The 23,306-nt window shown below is 46.7% G+C and overlaps 1 protein-coding gene across 1 annotated transcript in view; it reads left to right on the top strand.

The window, feature by feature from the left end:
- LOC126231427 (protein-tyrosine sulfotransferase-like) overlaps positions 1-23,306 on the top strand; it is a 336,679-nt gene that overhangs the window by 280,501 nt on the left and 32,872 nt on the right. The window contains exons 4-5 of the mRNA XM_049942412.1: positions 4,540-4,648; positions 10,005-10,199. Coding sequence (XP_049798369.1) covers positions 4,540-4,648; positions 10,005-10,199 — 304 coding nt within the window. The remainder of the gene's footprint in view (positions 1-4,539; positions 4,649-10,004; positions 10,200-23,306) is intronic.

Raw genomic sequence — 23,306 nt, 5'->3', positions numbered from 1 at the left:
GTTTGGAGAGTGTGTCCTGAAGAACGAGGATAGAAACTCGTGTCTCGGAACGTCATCGAACGACTCTACAGATCGTCGAATTTATACGGGCTAGCGCCTGCCACTAGACAACCTCTTCAGCAGCAAACGTGGCTTTGTGCGCTGACGGACCATAGGCGGAACGTCTCGCAGTGTTGTTTGTTATTCACTGGTCGTGACTGACTGCCACGATTGCCAGGAGGTACCTGAGGCGTAGAAAGACCTTGCCACCCATAAATGTGATGCTCTATTGCTTTGGAAGATGACGGTTCCAGAGACAGGTTTCCATGTGCAGTTTATTTTTCTCCTGGAACTATCTTGAGTATTCTTCGGTCTTCTAGGAACTACACTCCTGGAAATTGAAATAAGAACACCCTGAATTCATTGTCCCAGGAAGGGGAAACTTTATTGACACATTCCTGGGGTCAGATACATCACATGATCACACTGACAGAACCACAGGCACATAGACACAGGCAACAGAGCATGCACAATGTCGGCACTAGTACAGTGTATATCCACCTTTCGCAGCAATGCAGGCTGCTATTCTCCCATCGAGACGATCGTAGAGATGCTGGATGTAGTCCTGTGGAACGGCTTGCCATGCCATTTCCACCTGGCGCCTCAGTTGGACCAGCGTTCGTGCTGGACGTGCAGACCGCGTGAGACGACGCTTCATCCAGTCCCAAACATGCTCAATGGGGGACAGATCCGGAGATCTTGCTGGCCAGGGTAGTTGACTTACACCTTCTAGAGCACGTTGGGTGGCACGGGATACATGCGGACGTGCATTGTCCTGTTGGAACAGCAAGTTCCCTTGCCGGTCTAGGAATGGTAGAACGATGGGTTCGATGACGGTTTGGATGTACCGTGCACTATTCAGTGTCCCCTCGACGATCACCAGTGGTGTACGGCCAGTGTAGGAGATCGCTCCCCACACCATGATGCCGGGTGTTGGCCCTGTGTGCCTCGGTCGTATGCAGTCCTGATTGTGGCGCTCACCTGCACGGCGCCAAACACGCATACGACCATCATTGGCACCAAGGCAGAAGCGACTCTCATCGCTGAAGACGACACGTCTCCATTCGTCCCTCCATTCACGCCTGTCGCGACACCACTGGAGGCGGGCTGCACGATGTTGGGGCGTAAGCGGAAGACGGCCTAACGGTGTGCGGGACCGTAGCCCAGCTTCATGGAGACGGTTGCGAATGGTCCTCGCCGATACCCCAGGAGCAACAGTGTCCCTAATTTGCTGGGAAGTGGCGGTGCGGTCCCCTACGGCACTGCGTAGGATCCTACGGTCTTGGCGTGCATCCGTGCGTCGCTGCGGTCCGGTCCCAGGTCGACGGGCACGTGCACCTTCCGCCGACCACTGGCGACAACATCGATGTACTGTGGAGACCTCACGCCCCACGTGTTGAGCAATTCGGCGGTACGTCCACCCGGCCTCCCGCATGCCCACTATACGCCCTCGCTCAAAGTCCGTCAACTGCACATACGGTTCACGTCCACGCTGTCGCGGCATGCTACCAGTGTTAAAGACTGCGATGGAGCTCCGTATGCCACGGCAAACTGGCTGACACTGACGGCGGCGGTGCACAAATGCTGCGCAGCTAGCGCCATTCGACGGCCAACACCGCGGTTCCTGGTGTGTCCGCTGTGCCGTGCGTGTGATCATTGCTTGTACAGCCCTCTCGCAGTGTCCGGAGCAAGTATGGTGGGTCTGACACACCGGTGTCAATGTGTTCTTTTTTCCATTTCCAGGAGTGTGTAATGGCACAGCAGTATGTCATGGACATCCTGGACCTTCATGTGTTACCTCATGAAACAGTACCTTGATGGCATTTTTCAACGGGACAATGTTCATCTAGACATGCCACATCACTCTGTGAGTTATCTGTGTGCTGCTAATACAATCTCGTGACCAACGAGGTCCCCAGTCTGCGCCAGAACCTGTATCTGGGATATCAGGACGTTTAAAAGTTGTAGGTCAGCTTGCCTCAGGAGATACCATCGCCACAACATCTCACAGCTGGTAACGGAAACGCATGTTTCCGACATATGCTGATAATGGTAGCGCAGGGACCCGTTGGATCCAATGATGCGCGGCCGCTGGCCACGCCTTCAGCAGTTCCAACTACGAGCGCCCTCTGCCGCCACGATATAGGATGGCCTGCGGCGGCTATTCGGCCGAGTCTGTCTTGCAGTCTTCAACAGTTTTCAGTCTTAGCTTTCGATAGTTCGCTCATGTGTTAGTAGAGGGAACCTCACACTGCATGACGCTTAGTTAGCGCACTGTAATGGATGGATTTAATTGCTGCCTGTTCTTTCGTACGGTTTTTTGCAATGCTCGGAGAAAATTACAAGTAAATCTTCTGTATACTGTAATTACATATTTGCTAATCATTTCTGCTTCTGTCCAGCTTCCCTACGACGACAGCAGCTGCACCATTCTGTAGCTCACCTCTTCTCATCGTTCACTGCATACATCCATGCCAGAACGATTTCGTTGAAACGGAACTTGTTGTTCCGTTCCATATTTTTCCAATACATTCCGGTACGGGAGAACTATGGCCAGAGTGTTTTGAATCTGCAGAAGCGATTTTCGTTTATGACAAACACAAGAAAATGTTTATTTATTTATGTATTCATTTTATTTCATGTGTGCCACGCTTCCTTGTATCCTTTCCCTTATGCGACCTTGGACTGTATGAATGATATAGTATGTGATGTAGCAGAAAGCTCTGGTCAGAGGTCGTAGCGTTGCATGTGTAGAGTCGTTCTGTGTTAGAATAGTACCAACCCCCTAAACGTGAACAAGTTTGGCAAAGATAGTGGGCAGGTCAGGACAGAGAGAGCGCGACGGCCAGAGGATTGGCTCTGTTAGGTTGGCTAACCATCCCCTCCACCAACTTTTGAACGGTTAGGCGAGGTGTCCGGTAGAGTACTTGTTGCTGGGTCGCTGCGCTGGACAGACATGGAGACGCAGCCCTCGTTTTAGTAATGTTAACAAAAATATTAGATGTTCTAAAACCTGCTCGGTAATGAAGTCCAGATGTTAAAATCACGTGCGAGATTACCAATAAACCCCATAAGGGAATTTATTTTCATAATTTATTCTAATTTCAGTAGAACTTTGCGTTTGTAACTTGATCAGGCCATTCACCATGGGCCTTCAGCTCACGGTCATATTTTTGCTTTGTGCTTAACGGAAATTCACTCATTCAATGTATTTTAATCCGCTCTTTCATTTACAGTAATATTTTGGGGGGTTTCTATTCATTTTTCATATGTTTTCTTCGTGAAGTTGCTTTCGCGCCACGTGGTCGGTTGGATTGATGATTTGTAGTTTCGGTCTGAAAATGCATTGTACACGATGAATAATCATATGATAGTGGGCGAGTGTAAAATAGGGAAGGAATAATCTTGTGTGTCCGTAATTTTCTGGGTTTCTTTTGGCTACCGAAACTTGGTCACGTGTGTTGAACAGCATTGAAGTGATGACGTTTCTTGTGCTCCCCCAGAAATATTTGATTTGTTGGCGATGTCGTGCGATATGTAAAATACATGGTTTAAACTCGTGCCACTAGGAAAAGTATCGGATTTTAATTACCATTTATTTGATAAAGACTTGCAAAATATACTTCCTTCCTGACCTAGTTTTGCTTGTAGTGTCTTTGCTGAACTTGTTCTGAGTCTTCTACAGCAACTGAATGTAATAAGCATGGGTTTAGGTATAATCGTGTGTCTGTATAAAATTACATTGAGGCCAGGTCTGCGCTCCTCTGTCCCATTCCATAATTACGTGGCTTAACTGAACCATGTTAATAACTAGAGAGAGCAGTTATGATATATATTACAAGAGAAACTTGTTGTTGAAATACTATCGGTACTGAATAAATATCAGTTAATGTCTACTCTCGACTGATTATTAGCTCCATCCATCATAAAGAATAGGTGAAAGTCTGTAGCACAGTCGAATTCTGGGTCATGAAAGCAAATAAAAGCTATATACTGCCTATTAAGCCCTGTACAGTTGCTTTTTTGTAGTGATTCAAAAAAATATTGCGTTATCCGTTGCGTTCAAATTTTACCGGTTGGTTAAAGCCTTCCACTAGAAATTATTAATACCCGTCAATAACTCGCAGGGGCCAGTAATTTCGTGGACCACACGAATTTAAGAAACCATTTACTACAGACGGCAGCTTGCAGGGGCGGTGGGACATGACAAAGCGACGGTAATCTTCCTACTTAGGTAGAGTTTTACCACCACCAGTACTGGAAGGTTACGTCGCATTGTAACCAATGAAGTTACATCACATACCATCTCAGCCTGTGAGGTTTCATTTCATTTCCTCCTCCCCTTCTGATGCTTCAGTGTTTTTCTCTCAGGCAGTGTTATTAAAACCTTGACATAAATAGAGCTTGAAGAGATGATTCCATAATGTGTACAGTGACGTGTGTGGTGTGTGTACTGAATGACTACTCAACAGGTGCTTGTGTGGTGTTGCCTGTTTGCAGGTGCGGCCAGGAGACGCGCGTGATCCCCCGCATCCTGCAGATGCGCTCCCACTGGCTCAAGTCGCAGAAGGAGAGCGTCCGGCTCGAGGAGGCTGGACTCTCTAAAGAGGTAAACACGCCGCGGCAGTTGCTGCAGGGCTGGCAGGTGGCCACAAGGCGTGCGCCAGTCCATCTGCCAAATTATTCTGCAGGCTGTTCCCTGACGCTGGATTATTTGCAACGAGGGCAATAGTATGCAGTCGGCGTCACGTAGTTTGCACGTTGCAGGTGAGAGGGCAGGCTATCTCGACATGTAGGAAATGTATCTGAAACAAGTGTTAGAAAAATTGTAGTTGCTATTAGGTCTCAACGATACTCTTGTGCGGATGGTTTTCAACAAGCAATTCCTTTATCACTTTCGTACGGACTCGTGGTAGTGTCTCTCACAGGTAATAGAAACATGTTCAGTCCTGGGTTGAATTCCCGCCACTGATTAAACTTTGAATGAAAATCGTCAGCAATAGCGGGAAAAGACTTCCGGCATAAGAAGTCACCTTCGCCTGCCAATGGCCTTGTCAAAGAAGGGGTAGGAGCGTAAAGGAGTTAAGAGGACTCTCCTGCCCTTGTAAACTGCACCTAAAAGGCGGAGGAATGGTCAACGGCATGAGGAGGCAGAAGATAATGGAAACCACGGCATTAAAGATACATAATCCGTATCCGCAGGACATGTGGCCTGTAATTGAAAAAGTGTTATGATGATCTCTCAATTGGTATAAATACCGATATAGCCCACAGGTCGGATCTCCGGGACGGGACTGCAAAGATAGAGGTGATCTTGAGAAAAACATGGCGTAATCAACGAAAGGATAACATCCTAAGAGTTGGACTGTGGAATGTCAGAATTCAGAACGCGTTAGGGAAGCAGGAAAATCAGGAAAGAGAAGTGCAAAGGCTCACTCTAAATATAGCGGGAGTAGCTGAAGTGAAATGGAGAGAAGACAAGGATGTACGTCACAAAAAATGGTTCAAATGGCTCTGAGCACTATGGGACTTAACATCTATGGTCATCAGTCCCCTAGAACTTAGAACTACTTAAACCTAACTAACCTAAGGACAGCACACAACACCCAGCCATCACGAGGCAGAGAAAAACCCTGACCCCGCCGGGAATCGAACCCGGGAACCCGGGCGTGAGAAGCGAGAACGCTACCGCACGACCACGAGATGCGGGCTGTACGTCACACATTCCGAATAGAGGTAGGTGTATTTGAAGGAGTGCGTGATTCACTTTGAAGAAGGACAGACACTGCCTAAAGTGTCTTCTACGGCAGATGGGAATGAGATGATAGACTGGCTGTTGTCTCATCAGGTATTCGTTTCGGGACATATTGTTGTAGGTATGTTTCTTCTGGTTTTGACTAATACTACCTCCTGTAGGAATATGTGACACGTTTATTTTAAATACCCCGCAAAATAACAATGAGTAGATCAGTTTGAAATGGAGGAACGTGTACACTGATAGCCCAAAACATTATGACCACTGCCCACTGCAACGTTGGATACCGCCTGGTGGCGTGGCGGGCACGTGACGCAGTAACAAAAGTATGCAACCGGAGCAGACACGGACTGTGGATCACGCTAGCGAAGATATGGGTTGCAAATAGGGAAATTCATTCTGATAAGGGACTTTGACAAAGGGCGGATTATTATTTCGCAGAGCCTGTGAACGATTATTTCCAGAACAGCAAAGCTGGCCGAGCGTTCATGTGCTATTGTCGTGAGCATCTCCGGAAGGAGGTAGAAGAACAGTGAACATACTACTTGGCGCTAAATCGTTGGACGTCCACGACTCTTCAAAGAAAGTGGAGTTCGGAGGCTTGTCTGTGATCTGTGGCATCTCTGCCGATAGAGCACAATACTGGTGCACGCAAAAGTGTTTCGAATTACACCGTTCATCGTACATTGTTGAACACGGAGCTCCGCAGCAGGCCACCCTGCGTGTTCACATGTTGATCCAACGACGTCGTTAACTGCGATTGCAGTAGGCACGGGACCATCGGGTTTCGATCGTTGATCAATGGAAACGTGTCGGCTCTTCGAGTGAATCATAGTTTGACTACACTTGATCGATGGTCGTCTCCACGAACGATGCCATCGAAGTGAACGACGGCTGGAAATGTGCAGTTCTCCACGGACGCAGGTTTGTCGGAGCAGTATTAAACTATGGGAGACATTCTCCTGCGCTTGCATTGGACTTGTGGTACTAATCGAAGACCTGCTGACAGCTGCGAACGACCTGCATCCCTTGGTGCTTGATGTCTTCCCCTATGGTGATGTCATATTTCAGCAGTACAATTGACCATATCTCGCAGCCACAGCAGTGATGCAGTGGTTTGAGGAGGGTTTTAGTGAACTCACGTTGATGTCTCGGCGATCAAATTCACCTGGTGTAAATCCTATGGAACACGTCTGAGTCGCTATCGGGTACCATTATCGCGTATGCAAATCAGTGGCCCGTTATTTATGCAAAATACACGACCAGTGCGTAGACAAGTAGTGCTACATACCCCCACAAACATACTAACGAATTGTCGGATCCCTGACACGCGGAATCAATGAAGTACGAGGGGCGTTTGAAAAGTCCGTGCAAAGTCCGACAGATGGCACCACCGGCGCGTATCGAAGTCATGTTTAATTAGTAGCATCCCTGGAAAGAACGCACACAGAGTTGGTCTATTTCTTTGCGTTTGGCATTCGTGTGAATCAAAGAAGTCGAGTGATTGTCGAAAAATGGAGGAAGAAGAATTTCGTGTGGTGATTAAACATGACTTTATGAAAGGCAAAACGCCTCAGGAGACTAAAGAGAAGCTTGATAAACTTTAAAGTGACTCTGCACCTTCGATTAGAACAGTTTATAAGTGGGTTCAAAATTTGGGCACTAGTGATGCTGAACGTTCTGGACGCCCTGGGGAGGCTACGACTCCAGAAATCAGTGATAAAATCAATGATATGGTGATGGATGACAGAAGAGGTAAGGTGCGTGAGATTTATAGTGCTATGGTCATCTGGAATGAATGGGTACATAATACTTTGCATAAACATTTGGACATGAGACAGCTATCCGAAAGATGTGTTCCTCAGTTGCTCACGCTTGACCAAAAACGGAATCGTGGAAAGTGTTGCAAGGATTGTTTGCAGTTGTTCAGGAAGAATCCACAGGACTTTGACCATCGTTTCGTCACTGTGGATGAACCATGGATACATTACTATACTCTGAGACCAAACAACAACCTAAACAATGGGCTACCAAGGGAGAATCTGCACCAAAAAAGGCGAAGACCAGTCCTTCTGCCGGAAAGGTTATGGCGACTATATTTTGGGATTTGCAAGGGATAATCCTCATTGACTATTGCAGGTGTATATTATTCACCGTTATTGGACCGTTTGAAAACCGAGCTGCAAGGAAAACGACGGCGATTGGACAGCAAAAATGCCTTTCTCCAGCACACACCTCAGCAGTTGTGGTCGCAAAATTAATGGAAATAGGATTCCAGCTCGTTTCACATCCCTCCTATTCTCCAGACTTGGCTCCCTCGGACTATTATTTGTTCTCCAATTTGAAGAAATAGCTGGCGGGACAAAGATTTTATTGAAATGAGGAAGGTGATTGCAGCAACTAATAGCTATTTTGCAGACTTGTACAATTCCTGTTATTCGGAGGGGATCAACACATTAGAACAACGTTGGACGAAGTGCATAAGTCTAAAATGAGACTATGTCGAAAAATAAGAAAGGTTTACCTCAAACACATAAGCAGTTTTTTTTTATTTTTGTACGGGCTTTTCAAACGCCCCTGGTATTCCATTCCAAAGACGGACAAACAAGGTATTACGTAAGTGGTCATAATGTTTTGACTCTCCGGTGTACACAGATTCACTGTGCTCCTTCTGACTGTTGCCATTAATGTAAATATTGAAGAGTAAGAAGTTGTTAGGTTGGGCTTTTCCTCGGAAACACACAGTCGTCATGAGCGCTGGTCGAGTCCATCCCTTCTGTTCTGAAGTGTTCGCCGCCACTGTTCTCTGACGCCTGCCATCCTGTGCACTTGTAGCCACGCTGATTATGCGCAGTCCCATTAAATTTATGCAAGAGAAGACAAACGAGGAAGCAACAATGCCATTAAAAAGTGTGCTTGATTGTGATGTAGGAACCACCAGCTATTCCAGTCGCACAATATAGACAATAAAGAAAGTGGTTTAATACTTCTGGAAATGTGTACAAGAAGGAGAAGTAATTAGATTTAGAAATGATAATTGAATGGACACCCTAGCTGCAAAGAGGCGTTGATATAGTTCATTGGGGACATGTTGCAAATGTGTGCCCCCACCGGGTCTCGAACACGTGATCTCCTGCTTACACCGCAGACGCTCTATCCATCTTTTCTTTTTTTTTCAGTTCGTCGTTAATCCATTAACTCAGATTTTTTGTTACAGAGGACAGCTAACCCTCTGACCGAACACGCTGAGTTACCGTGCCGGTGTCCATCTGAGCCACCGAGGGCACAGAGGATAGTGCGTCTGCAGGGACTTATCCCTTGCACGCTCCCCGCGAGAGTCACATTCCCAAGATGTCCACACCACTACATTCGTATTTCGCCTAATAGATGTTTGCCCATCATACTCGTTACTCGTGGCAGATTAATTTACCAAGTCCCGTACGAGTTCGGGCATATCGTGTGCGTTCACACAAGAAGGTTGATGGCCGGGAAGCCTTATTTTAACTATACATTACGGTAGTATCTGTTCCCGAAAGAACAGTTACCGTTGATGACCATGCAGCTTAGCTAGAAATGAAATGATAATTGAATGGACACCCTAGCTGCAAAGAGGCGTTCATTGGGGACATGTTGAAAATGTGTGCCCCGACCGGTGTAAGCTAAGCTGCATGGTCATCAACGGTAACTGTTCTTTCAGGAACAGATACTACCGTCATATATAATTGGATTCAGGTAATGCAGAGTAACACAATGTGAGGTGACTCATGCAGAATGTCTACATTACTCGTGTTCTGTGTTGTACATTTGTCACTACTATAGTAATCAACATCGTCCGCTACACTCCACTTTTCCCCTTCTTTGTTGTATCTTTTTCTTCTGGCAGTGCCCCTGCAGAGGTGTTTTTTTTTTTTTTTAATAGTTGAGACTGTTTATGCCACCACTTCTTTTTCAGTAATGTAGAAAGTATTGACTTTGAACGTCTATATTTGCCGGTTTATTAGTTGTAATGACCTGCCCTGCTAATGTGATCATTTCCAGACTCACTAGGCTGTAGCGTCCAAGTTACGCGAGATGTGTGCAGGCTTCAGCTGTCGAACTGCACATGCCCTTCCGCACCACACTGATCGGTCCCCTTCCACGCCGTCCGCACAGCAACCGGTCAACTTATTTTGTGCACGCTGCAGCCTGTGGTGCCCGGTTTGGCCGGCAGGTGCTGGACTCGGCGATCGCGGCCTTCTGCCTGGAGGTGATCGCGCGCCACGGCGAGCCGGCGCCGCGGCTCTGCAACAAGGACCCGCTGACGCTCAAGTCGGCCGCCTACCTGGCCGAGCTCTTCCCCAACGCCAAGTTCATCTTCATGCTGCGCGACGGCCGCGCCACCGTGCACTCCATCATCTCCAGGAAGGTACGAGCTCACCACGCGCTCCAACTCTGTGCGGTACTCATTTAGCAAATTCCATTTTGCGAGGGGTTACCCATAAACAATCGGATTAACACTGCCGTGGGCGGAGCTCGTGTAGTTAGCATTTCTTCGCTAGGCCTGTGTACCGGAACTCATTGCCAGTTCAGTGCTGCCTGTGTTGTCGACCTGGCTTGTTCTGTCCATCTGCAGTGATTGTTTTTGCTGGTACCATTTTGTTCTTGGTTCGTTTTTCATGGTGGTATGTTTAGCTGAACAACGTGCAGCTGTGAAATTTTGTTTTACACTCGGTAAAAATGCTGCTGAAACTGTTTTGATGTTGAAAACAGATTACCAAGATGACGCTATGGGAAAAACCGAAGTGTACGAGTTGTTTGCTCGAATTACCGCACACACTTTACTCGCCTGACCTGGCTTCGTGTAACATTTTCTTACTTCCACATGTGGAAAGGGGCATAAAAGGATACCGATTTGACAACAATCAAAAAGTCAAGAAAAAAAGGAGGGCGGAGCTGTCAGTCATCTCTAAAGATGACTACAAAAAGTGTTTCGAACAGTGGAAGCACCGGTGGGACATATGTATTAGTTGTAATGGCCCGTATATTGAAGGGGATAAGGTTGTTTTGTAAACGATTCGAAAACATATAGCTTTCAAAAATAATTCCGATTTCTTTTGGGTACTCTCACGTAATGCTGCGTTCACTATGGAGAACGTACACAGTTTATGTCAATACCACCAACACCACAAGCAGTAGTTCTTTTAAAACACAGACTTTTTAAAGTAGTTTTCTTTTTTTCTTTCCTTTGAGCGATTGCTCTTCTGAATGCTTTCATGCAGCCCACTACTCTAGTGCGCTAACCTCGACAGAGTAGCAACTGCATCCTGCATTATTTGTTCGACGTAGCCTTTTTCAGACTCAGTCTTACCCTACAGCTTTGAACTCTACGCCTACCTCTAGTACCACGCAGGCTGTTCCCTGAGGTCGTAACACACACCTGTTATATGGTCCCTTCTTCTTTTCACTGTTTTCCATTTGTTTCTTTCTTTGCAGATTCTGTGGAGAATCTCCTCATTCGTTACGCCATCATTCTACCTCATTTCCAACATTCTCCTGTAGCACCATATCTCAAATCCTTCGATTCTCTTCAGTTCCTGGTTTTCCACTGTCCATGATTCACTGTGCTCCAAACGTACTTTCGCAAAAATTCCTTCCTCAATTTAAGGTCCACTAGACTTCTCTTGGCCAGGAGTGCCCTCTCTCCCCGTGCTAGTCTGCTGTTTATAACTTCCTTGCTTCCAATATAGACGAAATCCTTAAATTCTTCAACTAGGTTATCACCAGTTTTGATGCTCACTTTCTCGTTATTCTGAGTTTTGCTACTTGTATTTATGATTGTCTTTTTCTGGTTTACCCCCACTCCATACTCTGCACTCATTTGTCTGTTCACTCCATTCAACAGGACCTGTAATCCTTCTCCACTTTCACTGAGGATAGCAATGTCATAGATAAATCTTATCGTTGACATCGTTTCACCCAGAATGTTAATCCCATTCTGCAATTTTTCTTTTATTTCCGTCATTGCTTCTTCGATGTGTAAAACGGACGGTAGGAACGAAACACTGAATCCTCGTCTTAGATCTATTTTAAACCGAGAACTTCCTCCTTGGTTTTCCAGTCGTATTGTTTCCTCTTGAACCTTGTATATTTTTTATATAATCTGTCTTTCCCTGTAGCTTACCCCTATTTTTCTCACAATTTACAGCCCGATCGACGCGGTCCCACAGATTCTCGGTTGGCTTTAAATCCGAGAAGTCTCATGGCGGACGAAGTACGCTAAAGTCATAGCGGTGCTCTTCGAACCATGCATGTACAGTGCCAGTTCTGTGACATGTTGCGTAGTCTTCCTGGTACATGCCATTTGTTCAGGATAAATAAACTGCATGTAGAGTTGGAATTGGTCCCGAGGATAGGTACATACTTGTGTTGATAGATTATGCCTTCCGGAATGACAAGTTCATCCAGGGAGTAATACGAGAACATCCACTAGACCATAAAGTACTCTCCTCCAGCACAGGCACTTCCGATGATTGTTGTAGTGTGTCGGCTTTCAGACATCTCACGCCTTAAACGCAAATGGCACGGTTTTGAATTGGCGAATGTTTTCTCTAGGTCGACAAATCATATGAACGTGGGTTGATTTTTCTTCAGTTTTGCTTCCATCGTCAAGCATAATGTCAGAACTGCCTCTCTGGTGCCATTGTTTTATTTAAAGGCATCATCTAACGAGTCCTCAGCCTTCTTTTTTTTCTTTATAGCAATTTTAATACCTTTACAAAAAGGTAGGCTGGCAGCAGCCCATCTATGCCACCCCTTGGCCACAGAAAAAAAGAAGACACATAAACATACATGGAGGAAAAAAGCAGAAGACATATTAAAATAAATGAAGTCATTCATGTATGTGTTGTTTGTATAAAAATGTTCAGCACGGTACACAACGGAGACACAGAGTTTCACACGTGAACGGTAGAACACTGAATGAGAGACGCTGAGTAATGGACGGGAAGACAAATATTATCACAGTGGCGACGATCTCTGGCGCACTAAAAACTCACTGTGCACACAAAAAAGCCAGGGGACTGCCAGAGGGGTGACGGGAGAAGGGAGGGGGAGGGGAGATGCCAGTTGGAGAGAAGATGGGAGGGGAAGGGGAGAGGGTAGGGGGTGGTGTGCGGAAACCCAGCAAGGGGGGAGGGGAGGGAGAGAGGGGGCGGGAGGAAGGGAGAAGGGTGCCGTGGAGGAAAAACACAGGAGGAGGAAGGGGAGGATCAAAGCTGATAGAAGGGTTAGATGGAGGGGAGGCGGTTATCATCCGGGAGGGGATGGAGAGCAGGTGGGATACAGGTATACAGGCGTGACAGCGGACGGGATTGGGAAAGGATGGTACAGACAAGCGGGTGTGGGGAATCAACTTTACGGGACGTGTTGTACATGTCAGGATGTGGCTGAGGTGGAAGTGGGGTCTAAAAAAGAACAAGTTTAATTTTTCAACTCCGGTCGGCAAACTGCCTCCCGTTTATTGAAAAAAAAACATTTACTGATGGCCTAGCCGAGGTACATTAATGTGAGTTTAGTGGCCCTAAGGCGCAAACAGATTGAGCCAGGGCTCGAAAAGTGCACGGCGGCAACCGACCAATGCGTCTGATCTCGTCGGGGGCCTGTCAGTAAAAAAGAGCGATCCACACGCCTCGTTTGCGCAGCTCGGCGCGGTGGGCGCTCACACGTGATCTCCTGGACCTTTCTGATTGGCTGCTGTAGGAGCTCTGCCTAGGCAAGCGACGCTTCCCTGAGCGTCACCCCGTCAGCAGAAAGGTTGTTTGTTCGTCGAGCACGCGAACAAGCCGTGGGATAGCGGCACATACTGGAAAAATCTGATGTGTCGCCAACCCAGGGACCGTGCACGGCTTTGTGAAGATCCATTGCCATCCATAGCTCACACATTTATAAAAAAATTCCCTTTTCTTTTATTGAAAATAAAGGACTCCCGTACTCAATCTGTTAGCACCTGTACAGTGTAAAGAAACCGTATCTGTTCAATGAAGAAGTGGAGGGATTAAGTCGTAGAGGATCCACGTGAGGGAAGGGAGGCAGATGTGATAGGCGAGGTGGAGCACATGGTGTTCCAGGATTTGAAGGCAAGATAGGAGGCACGGAGATCCAAGTGGGATGGGCATAACAGAGGATGGAGTGGACGAGAGATTTATAGGTGTGGAGGATTGTGGAGGGGTCCAGACCCCAATAGCGGCCAGAAAGGAGCTTGAGGAGGCGGAATCGGGAGCGTGCCTTGGCTTGGATTGTCTGGAGATGGGGGGTCCAGGAGAGGCTACGGTAAAGGGTGACGCCAAGGTACCTAAAGGTGGGGGTAAGGGTAATAGGATGGCCATAGATGGTGAGATAAAAATCAAGGAGGCTGAAGGAAGTGGTGGTTTTGCCTACAATGATCGCCTGGGTTTTGGAAGGATTGACCTTGAGCAGTCACTGGTTACACCAAGTGATGAACAGGTGAAGATCGGATTGGAGAAGGTGCTGGGAGCATTGCCGGGTGGGGGTGACGACAAGGAAGGCGGTGTCAACGGTAAATTGGAGAAGATATTGGGGGGGGGGGGGTGAAGGCAGCGGCATGTGTGTAGGAGATAGAGAAGAGGGAAGAGGACGGAACCTTGGGGCACACCGGCAGAGGGGTGGAAGGTGTAGGAATCCGAGTCAGTCTTCTTTTACAATTTGGATACCCGAGCTGTTAAGCTGATTGTACCATAGTTCCGCATTTATCTGTCTTCACTATTCTCAGAATTGTGTGGGTGATATTTTCGGAGCATCTAATGGTATGTCGCCTGCATGCCAACCGCAATGTCATTTGACTGCCATTCTCCCAATGCTTTTACTCGTTCCAGTCACGTTAATGTGACCGCCGTTATTCTATTTCAACTTGCAAGAACCACTCACAGACGTCAGGTAGCAGCACTAGCAATGGAGGTTACATAAAGCATGTCGGGGGAACGCGGAATACAGGGCAGTCACTGTCGAAATGCGGGAACGGAGCGATTTATGTGGTGTCCAAAACAGCGTGATCACTTGCTCTCAGTCCAAGGCTGGAAGCATTTCCGAAACGGCTATGTTTGTAAACTGATAGCGTGCCGCCGTGCATGCCAGATTGGCGCTTAGCAATACCGGGCGATGGATGACAGGGGTGAACAATAACTGGAGAGAAGTGTACCAGCAAATAGTCGTGCAACTGTTGAGCAACGGACAGCCCAGATGAAGGGGTAACAATAGCGTCTCCTCAACGACGGTTCAGCGAATAGTGCTGCGTATGGGCACCTGCAGCTAGGGCCTGGTTCATGCACTCGTGCTGCTGTTCACTGGTGATGGAGGCTGGAATTTGGACGCCAGTACCGCAAGTCCACAGAGTAGGAACAGGTGCCCTTTTAGATGAATCACGTTGTATACTCCAGTGGGCGACGGCCGTTGTAGTGCATGGCGTGAAACATCACTCTACAACATGTATTGTCTGGGGTATGTTTTCGCAGCATTCCCCGGGTGATCTCGTCAATGTGGAAGGCACAATGGATCAACATAAGTATGCATCTATCCTTGGGGACCACGTCCACATCTACATACAGTTTGGTTTAGCTCAGAACGATGGTGTCTACCAACAGGACTGGCCACTAAACTCTTCAGATTTAAACCCAATAGAGAAGCGTTCCGTGCTTTACAAGGCTGTTATTTGGAATTCTGAAAATTGGTAACATTAGTGTGACTGGACAGGGCAGAAATTGCGAAGGAATGTTATCTATCCTTTCAGCCTTGTTTAGTCTCAGCTCTTCCAAAACTTCTTAAAATTTTGATTCTAATTCTGGATCTCCAATGTCATCTTTGTTGACTCCAGTTTCTGTCAAGTCATTGTAGATCAGTGTCTCCTGTGTGTAACAGTGGGATTCCCAATGCACTGTTAATGTTGCCACCCTTGCTTTTAATTTCACCGAAGGCTGTTTTGACTTATCCTTATTCTTAGTCCTCTCGACGATCATTTCCTTTTCAATTTCTTCACAGCACAGTACTGATCGGCATTTTTAAGTTCATAACAGGTAAGGTATCATCGAGTTTTAATAACGAAACCAGATGTGAACATTCATTTACCGACGCATTAGGAGTGAACTCGTATGGAACTGTATCTGTTTCGGGCAATGTGCATTGATTGGCATTCCTTTTGGTGCGTCAGTAGAAACCAGCTGTGTCCCATATCCATAGAATACGTAGGTGTCTCTGCTTTCTCTACATGTTGTGCTACAAAGCGCTTTATTTTCATAGCAAAAGTGAGCGAGTTCCTGGTCAACAGTTCATAATCTCTCAGAACGCTCGTTCGTTACTGAACACAGCAGAGGGTCCTTCGTTACTGAGCACAGGAAAGCTGTGTTCACTGTGTTTTTGAAGTGTTGTTGTTCAATGAGATTAAACAACGATCACAAGGGTGTTTGATGAAACCGAGAGTATAAAAGGACGAGAATGGAATGCCATCTGCGGCCTTTTATGGTTGCACTAAAATACGTACTCTGCAGCCGTCAGTCTCATGTGTTATTCAACATGCTCATAAAGCCTTGAACGACGATTTCTCGAGGATGAGAAATACATCATACTAGAGCATCATTTGTTACATTTAAATAGATGCTGAAACTGCGTGAATTTTGAGCAAAAGCAGTGACCCGTTGCTTTCTCATACATACACTACTGGCCATCAAAATTGCTACACCAAGAAGAAATGCACATGATAAACGGATATTCATTGGACAAATACACTCCTGGAAATGGAAAAAAGAACACATTGACACCGGTGTGTCAGACCCACCATACTTGCTCCGGACACTGCGAGAGGGCTGTACAAGCAATGATCACACGCACGGCACAGCGGACAAACCAGGAACCGCGGTGTTGGCCGTCGAATGGCGCTAGCTGCGCAGCATTTGTGCACCGCCGCCGTCAGTGTCAGCCAGTTTGCCGTGGCATACGGAGCTCCATCGCAGTCTTTAACACTGGTAGCATGCCGCGACAGCGTGGACGTGAACCGTATGTGCAGTTGACGGACTTTGAGCGAGGGCGTATAGTGGGCATGCGGGAGGCCGGGTGGACGTACCGCCGAATTGCTCAACACGTGAGGCGTGAGGTCTCCACAGTACATCGATGTTGTCGCCAGTGGTCGGCGGAAGGTGCACGTGCCCGTCGACCTGGGACCGGACCGCAGCGACGCACGGATGCACGCCAAGACCGTAGGATCCTACGCAGTGCCGTAGGGGACCGCACCGCCACTTCCCAGCAAATTAGGGACACTGTTGCTCCTGGGGTATCGGCGAGGACCATTCGCAACCGTCTCCATGAAGCTGGGCTACGGTCCCGCACACCGTTAGGCCGTCTTCCGCTCACGCCCCAACATCGTGCAGCCCGCCTCCAGTGGTGTCGCGACAGGCGTGAATGGAGGGACGAATGGAGACGTGTCGTCTTCAGCGATGAGAGTCGCTTCTGCCTTGGTGCCAATGATGGTCGTATGCGTGTTTGGCGCCGTGCAGGTGAGCGCCACAATCAGGACTGCATACGACCGAGGCACACAGGGCCAACACCCGGCATCATGGTGTGGAGAGCGATCTCCTACACTGGCCGTACACCACTGGTGATCGTCGAGGGGACACTGAATAGTGCACGGTACATCCAAACCGTCATCGAACCCATCGTTCTACCATTCCTAGACCGGCAAGGGAACTTGCTGTTCCAACAGGACAATGCACGTCCGCATGTATCCCGTGCCACCCAACGTGCTCTAGAAGGTGTAAGTCAACTACCCTGGCCAGCAAGATCTCCGGATCTGTCCCCCATTGAGCATGTTTGGGACTGGATGAAGCGTCGTCTCACGCGGTCTGCACGTCCAGCACGAACGCTGGTCCAACTGAGGCGCCAGGTGGAAATGGCATGGCAAGCCGTTCCACAGGACTACATCCAGCATCTCTACGATCGTCTCCATGGGAGAATAGCAGCCTGCATTGCTGCGAAAGGTGGATATACACTGTACTAGTGCCGACATTGTGCATGCTCTGTTGCCTGTGTCTATGTGCCTGTGGTTCTGTCAGTGTGATCATGTGATGTATCTGACCCCAGGAATGTGTCAATAAAGTTTCCCCTTCCTGGGACAATGAATTCACGGTGTTCTTATTTCAATTTCCAGGAGTGTATATTATACTAGAACTGACATCCACCCATGGACCATGGACCTTGCCGTTGGTGGGGAGGCTTGCGTGCCTCAGCAATACAGATAGCCATGCCGTAAGTGCAACCACAACGGAGGGGTATCTGTTGAGAGGCCACACAAACATGTGGTTCCTGAAGAGGGGCAGCAGCCTTTTCAGTAGTTGCAGGGGCAACAGTCTGGATGATTGACTGATCTGGCCTTGTAACACTAACCAAAACTACAGCCGTAATTTTTTCCCGAGCTCTTGGGTAAAATATTCCGGTGGTAAAATAGTCCCCCTTTCGGATCTCCGGGCGGGGACTACTCAGGAGGACGTCGTTATCACGAGAAAGAAAACTGGCGTTCTACGGATCGGAGTGTGGAATGTCAGATCCCTTACTCGGGCAGGTAGGTTAGAAAATTTAGAAAGGGAAATGGATAGGTTAAAGTTAGATATAGTGGGAATTAGTGAAGTTCGGTGGCAGGAGGAACAAGGCGTCTGGTCAGGTGAATGCAGGGTTATAAATGCAAAATCATTTAGGGGTAATGCAGGAGTAGGTTTAATAATCAATAAAAAAAATTGGAGTGCGGGCAAGCTAGTACAAACTGCATAGTGAACGCATTATTGTGGCCAAGATAGACACGAAGCCCACGCCTACTACAGTAGTACAAGTTTATATGCCAACTATCTCTGCAGATGATGAAGAAATTGATGAAATGTATGATGAGATAAAATAAATTATTCAGGTAGTGAAGGGAGACGAAAATTTAATAGTCATGGGTGACTGGAATTCGAGTGTAGGAAAAGGAAGAGAAGGAAACATAGTAGGTGAATATGGATTGGGGCTAAGAAATGAAAGAGGAAGCCGCCTGGTAGAATTTTGCACGGAGCAGAACTTAATCATAGCTAACACTTGGTTCAAGAGTTAAGAAGAAGTTTGTATACATGGAAGAACCCTGGAGATACTACAAAGTTTCAGATAGATTATATAATGGTAAGACAGAGATTTTGGAACCAGGTTTCAAATTGTAAGACATTTCCAGGGGCAGATAGGGACTCTGATCACAATCTATTGGTTATGAACTGTAGATTAAAACTGAAGAAACTGCAAAAAGGTGGAAATTTAAGGAGATGGGACCTGGATAAACTGACTAAACCAGAGGTTGTACAGAGTTTCAGGGAAAGCATAAGGGAACAACTAACAGGAATGGGGGAAAGAAATACAGTAGAAGAAGAATGGGTAGCTTTGAGGGATGAAGCAGTGAAGGCAGCAGAGGATCAAGTAGGTAAAAAGACGAGGGCTAGTAGAAATCCTTGGGTAACAGAAGAGATACTGAATTTAACTGATGAAAGGAGAAAATACGAAAATGCAGCAACTGAAGCAGGCAAAAACGAATACAAACGTCTCAAAATTGAGATCGACAGGAAGTGCAAAATGGCTAAGCAGGGATGGCTAGAGGACAAATGTAAGGATGTAGAGGTTTAGCTCACGAGAGGTAAGATAGATACGGCCTACAGGAAAATTAAAGAGACCTTTGGAGAAAACAGAACCACTTGTATGAATATCAAGAGCTCAGATGGAAACCCAGTTCTAAGCAAACAAGGGAAAGCAGAAAGGTCGAAGGAGTATATAGAGGGTCTATACAAGGGTGACGTTCTTGAGGACTACATTATGAAAATGGAAGAGGAGGTAGATGGAATGGGAGATATGATACTGCGTGAAGAGTTTGACAGAGCACTGAAAGACCTAAGTCGAAACAAGGCCCCGGGAGTAGACAACATTCCATTAGAACTACTGACGGCCTTGGGAGAACCAGTCCTAACAACACTCTACCATGGAATGAGACAGGCGAAATTCCCTCAGACTTCAAGAAGAATATAATAATTCCAAACCCAGAGAAAGCAGGCGTTGACAGATGTGAAAATTACCGAACTATCAGTCACAGCTGCAAAATACTAACGCGAATTCTTTACAGACGAATGGAAAAACTGGTAGAAGCCGACCTCGGGAAAGATCAGTTTGGATTCCGTAGAAATGTTGGAACACGTGAGGCAATACTGGCCCTACAACTTATCTTAGAAGAAAGATTGAGGAAAGGCAAACCTTCGTTTCTAGCATTTGTAGACTTAGAGAAAACTTTTGACGATGTTGACTGGAATACTCTCTTTCATATTCTGAAGGTGGCAGGGTAAAAAAGAAGGGAGCGAAAGGCTATTTACACTTTGTACAGAAACCAGATGGCAGTTATAAGGGTCGAGGGACATGAAAGGGCTAGCAGTGGTTGGGAAGGGAGTGAGACAGGGTTGTAGCCTCTCCCCAATGTTATTCAATCTGTACATTGAGCAAGCAGTAAAGGAAACAAAAGAAAAGTTCGGAGTAGGTATTAAAATCCATGGAGAAGAAATAAAAACTTTGAGGTTCGCCGATGACATTGTAATTCTGTCAGAGACAGCAAACGATTTGGAAGAGCAGTTGAACGGAATGGACAGTGTCTTGAAAGGAGGGTATAAGATGAACATCAACAAAAGCAAAACGAGGATAATTGAATGTAGTCGAAATAAGTCGGGTGATGCTGAGGGAATTACATTAGGAGACACTTAAAGTAGTAAAGGGATTTTGCTATTTGGGGGGCAAAAATAACTGATGATGGTCGAAGTAGAAAGGGTATAAAGTGTAGACTGGCAATGGCAAGGAAAGCGTTTCTGAAGAAGAGAAAATTGTTAACATCGAGTATTGATTTAAGTGTCAGGAAGTCGTTTCTGAAAGTATTTGTATGGAGTGTAGCCATGTATGGAAGTGAAACATGGACCCTAAATAGTTTAGACAAGGAGAGAATAGAAGCTTTTGAAATGTGGTGCTACAGAAGAATGCTGTAGATTAGATGGGTAGATATAACTAATGAGGAGGTATTGAATAGAATTGGGGAGAAGAGGAGTTTGTGGCACAACTTGACAAGAAGAAGGGATCGGTTGGTAGGACATGTTCTGAGGCATCAAGGGATCACCAATTTAGTACTGGAGGGCAGCGTGGAGGGTAAAAATCGGAGAGGGAGACCAAGAGATGAATACACTAAGCAGATTCAGGGTGTAGGCTGCAGTAGGTACTCGGAGATGAAGAAGCTTGTATAAGATAGAGTACCATGGATACCTGCATCAAACCAGTCTCAGGACTGAAGACCACGACGACGACGACAGAACTGACATGTGATTACATTTTCACGCAATTTGGGTGCATAGATCCTGAGAAATCAGTACCCAGAACAACCACATCTGGCCGTAATAACGGCCTTTATACGCCTGGACATTGAGTCAAACTGAGCTTGGATGGCGTGTACAGATACAGCTGCCCATCAAGCTTCAACACGATACCACAGTTCATCAAGAGTAGTGACTGGCGTACTGTGACGAGCCAGTTGCTCGTCCATCATTGACCAGATGTTTTCAGTTGGTGAGAGATCTGGAGAATGTGCTGGCCAGGGCAGCAGTCGAACACTTTCTGTATCCAGAAAGGCCCATACAGGACCTGCAACATGCGGTCGTGCATTATCCTGCTGAAATGTAGGGTTTCGCAGGGATCGAATGAAGGGTAGAGCCACGGGTCGTAACACATCTGAAATGTAACGTCCACTGTTCAAAGTGTCGTCAGTGCGAACAAAATGCACCCCATATCATCAAGCCGGGTGATAAGCCAGTATGGCGATGACGAATACACACTTCCAATGTGAGTTCACCGCGATGTCGCCAAACACGGATGCGACCATCATGATGCTGTAAACAGAACCTGGATTCATCCGAAATGATTACGTTTTGCCATTCGTGCACCCAGGTTCGTCGTTGAGTACACCTTCGCAGGCGCTCCTGGCTGTGATGCAGCGTCAAGGGTAACCGCAGCCATGGTCTCCGAGCTGATAGTCCATCCTACTGCAAACGTCGTCGAACTGTTCGTGCAGAAGGTTATTATCTTGCAATCGTCCCGATCTGTTGACTCAGAGATTGAGACGTCGCTGCACGATCCGTTACAGCCATACAGGTAAGATGCCTGTCATCTCGACTGCTAGTGATACGAGGCCGTTGGGATCCAGCCCGGCGTTCCGTATTACCCTCCTGAACCCACCGATTCCATATTCTGTTAACAGTCAATGGATCTCGACCAACGCGATCAGCAATGTCGCGATACGATAAACCGCAATCGCAATAGGCTACAATCTGACCTTTATCAAAGTCGGAAACGTGATGGTAAGCATTTCTCCTCCTTACACGAGGCATCACAAAAACGTTTCACCAGGCAACGCCGGTCAACTGCTGTTTGTGTATGAGAAATCGATTGGAAACTTCTGCATATCAGCACGTTGTAGGTGTCGCCACCGACGCCAACCTTGTGTGAATGCTCTGAAAAGCTAATCATTTGCATATCACAGCATCTTCTTCCTGTCGGTTAAATTTCGCGCCTGTAGCGCGTCATCTTCGTGGTGTAGCAATTTTAATGGACAATAGTGTAATGACACAGACATATGCCACGCTACAAAAGTACTTACGCATTTTACCCAGACGATAAAGGTGTTCATTTGATGCTCTAAAAGACAACCGACATAGGAAGCGGCAAATCATCTCTTGCATGGCCACAGCACAGCAGCAGTACCTAAAATCACGTTGCTCGCAACGCTCACAGCCGGATTACCGAACGGACTATCGAGAAAGAATGGGAAAAAGCGAACGGTTAAAACCCGTACCGGTAATTTAGCTCTGAATAACCGGTACTTTCCCATATTTATTTGGTCTCGGTTATAACAGATGTTTTTTATTGTTCCCTAATAACCGAGTAAAAAAACGAAATATGAATTAGCAGTGCTAAAACGTTTGGGTTTTAAATAGCCCTTTTTTAAGAAAGAATTTTTATTCGTAATCTTCCATTGGTTTGAAATATTGAGTTATCGTAGAAAATGGGAAAATGAATTGGCGCTATTTTAATAACACTGCCGACAACGAAGAGGAACGAACACACGACATAAGAATTGGCACAGTACTGTCAAGATAATAATAGTCCTGTTGCCGTGTATCGTGACCTAAGGTACGCTTGCAGTGTGCAAGACTTGTCCCCAGCTCAAATATGCAGTAGTGTCTCGCTGTCATCGCTAGGCATCCGTTGTGTTGGAGAATGGTATCAACCTTATCATGGAATACTTTTACGAAGTGAGATAAGAAAGGGCAACTGCCGTGTCGCAGTGGATACATTGGTTTCCCGTCAGATCACCGAAGTTAAGCGCTGTTGGGCGTATCCGTTACTTGGACGGGTGACCGTCCGGGCGGCTATGCACTGTTGC

This window comes from Schistocerca nitens, chromosome 1 (assembly GCF_023898315.1).
Source record: "Schistocerca nitens isolate TAMUIC-IGC-003100 chromosome 1, iqSchNite1.1, whole genome shotgun sequence".
In the NCBI taxonomy this organism is placed as follows: Eukaryota; Metazoa; Arthropoda; class Insecta; order Orthoptera; family Acrididae; genus Schistocerca; species Schistocerca nitens.
The sequence above is the reverse complement of the archived record's forward strand: the minus strand, read 5'-3'. Positions and strand labels throughout refer to the sequence as shown.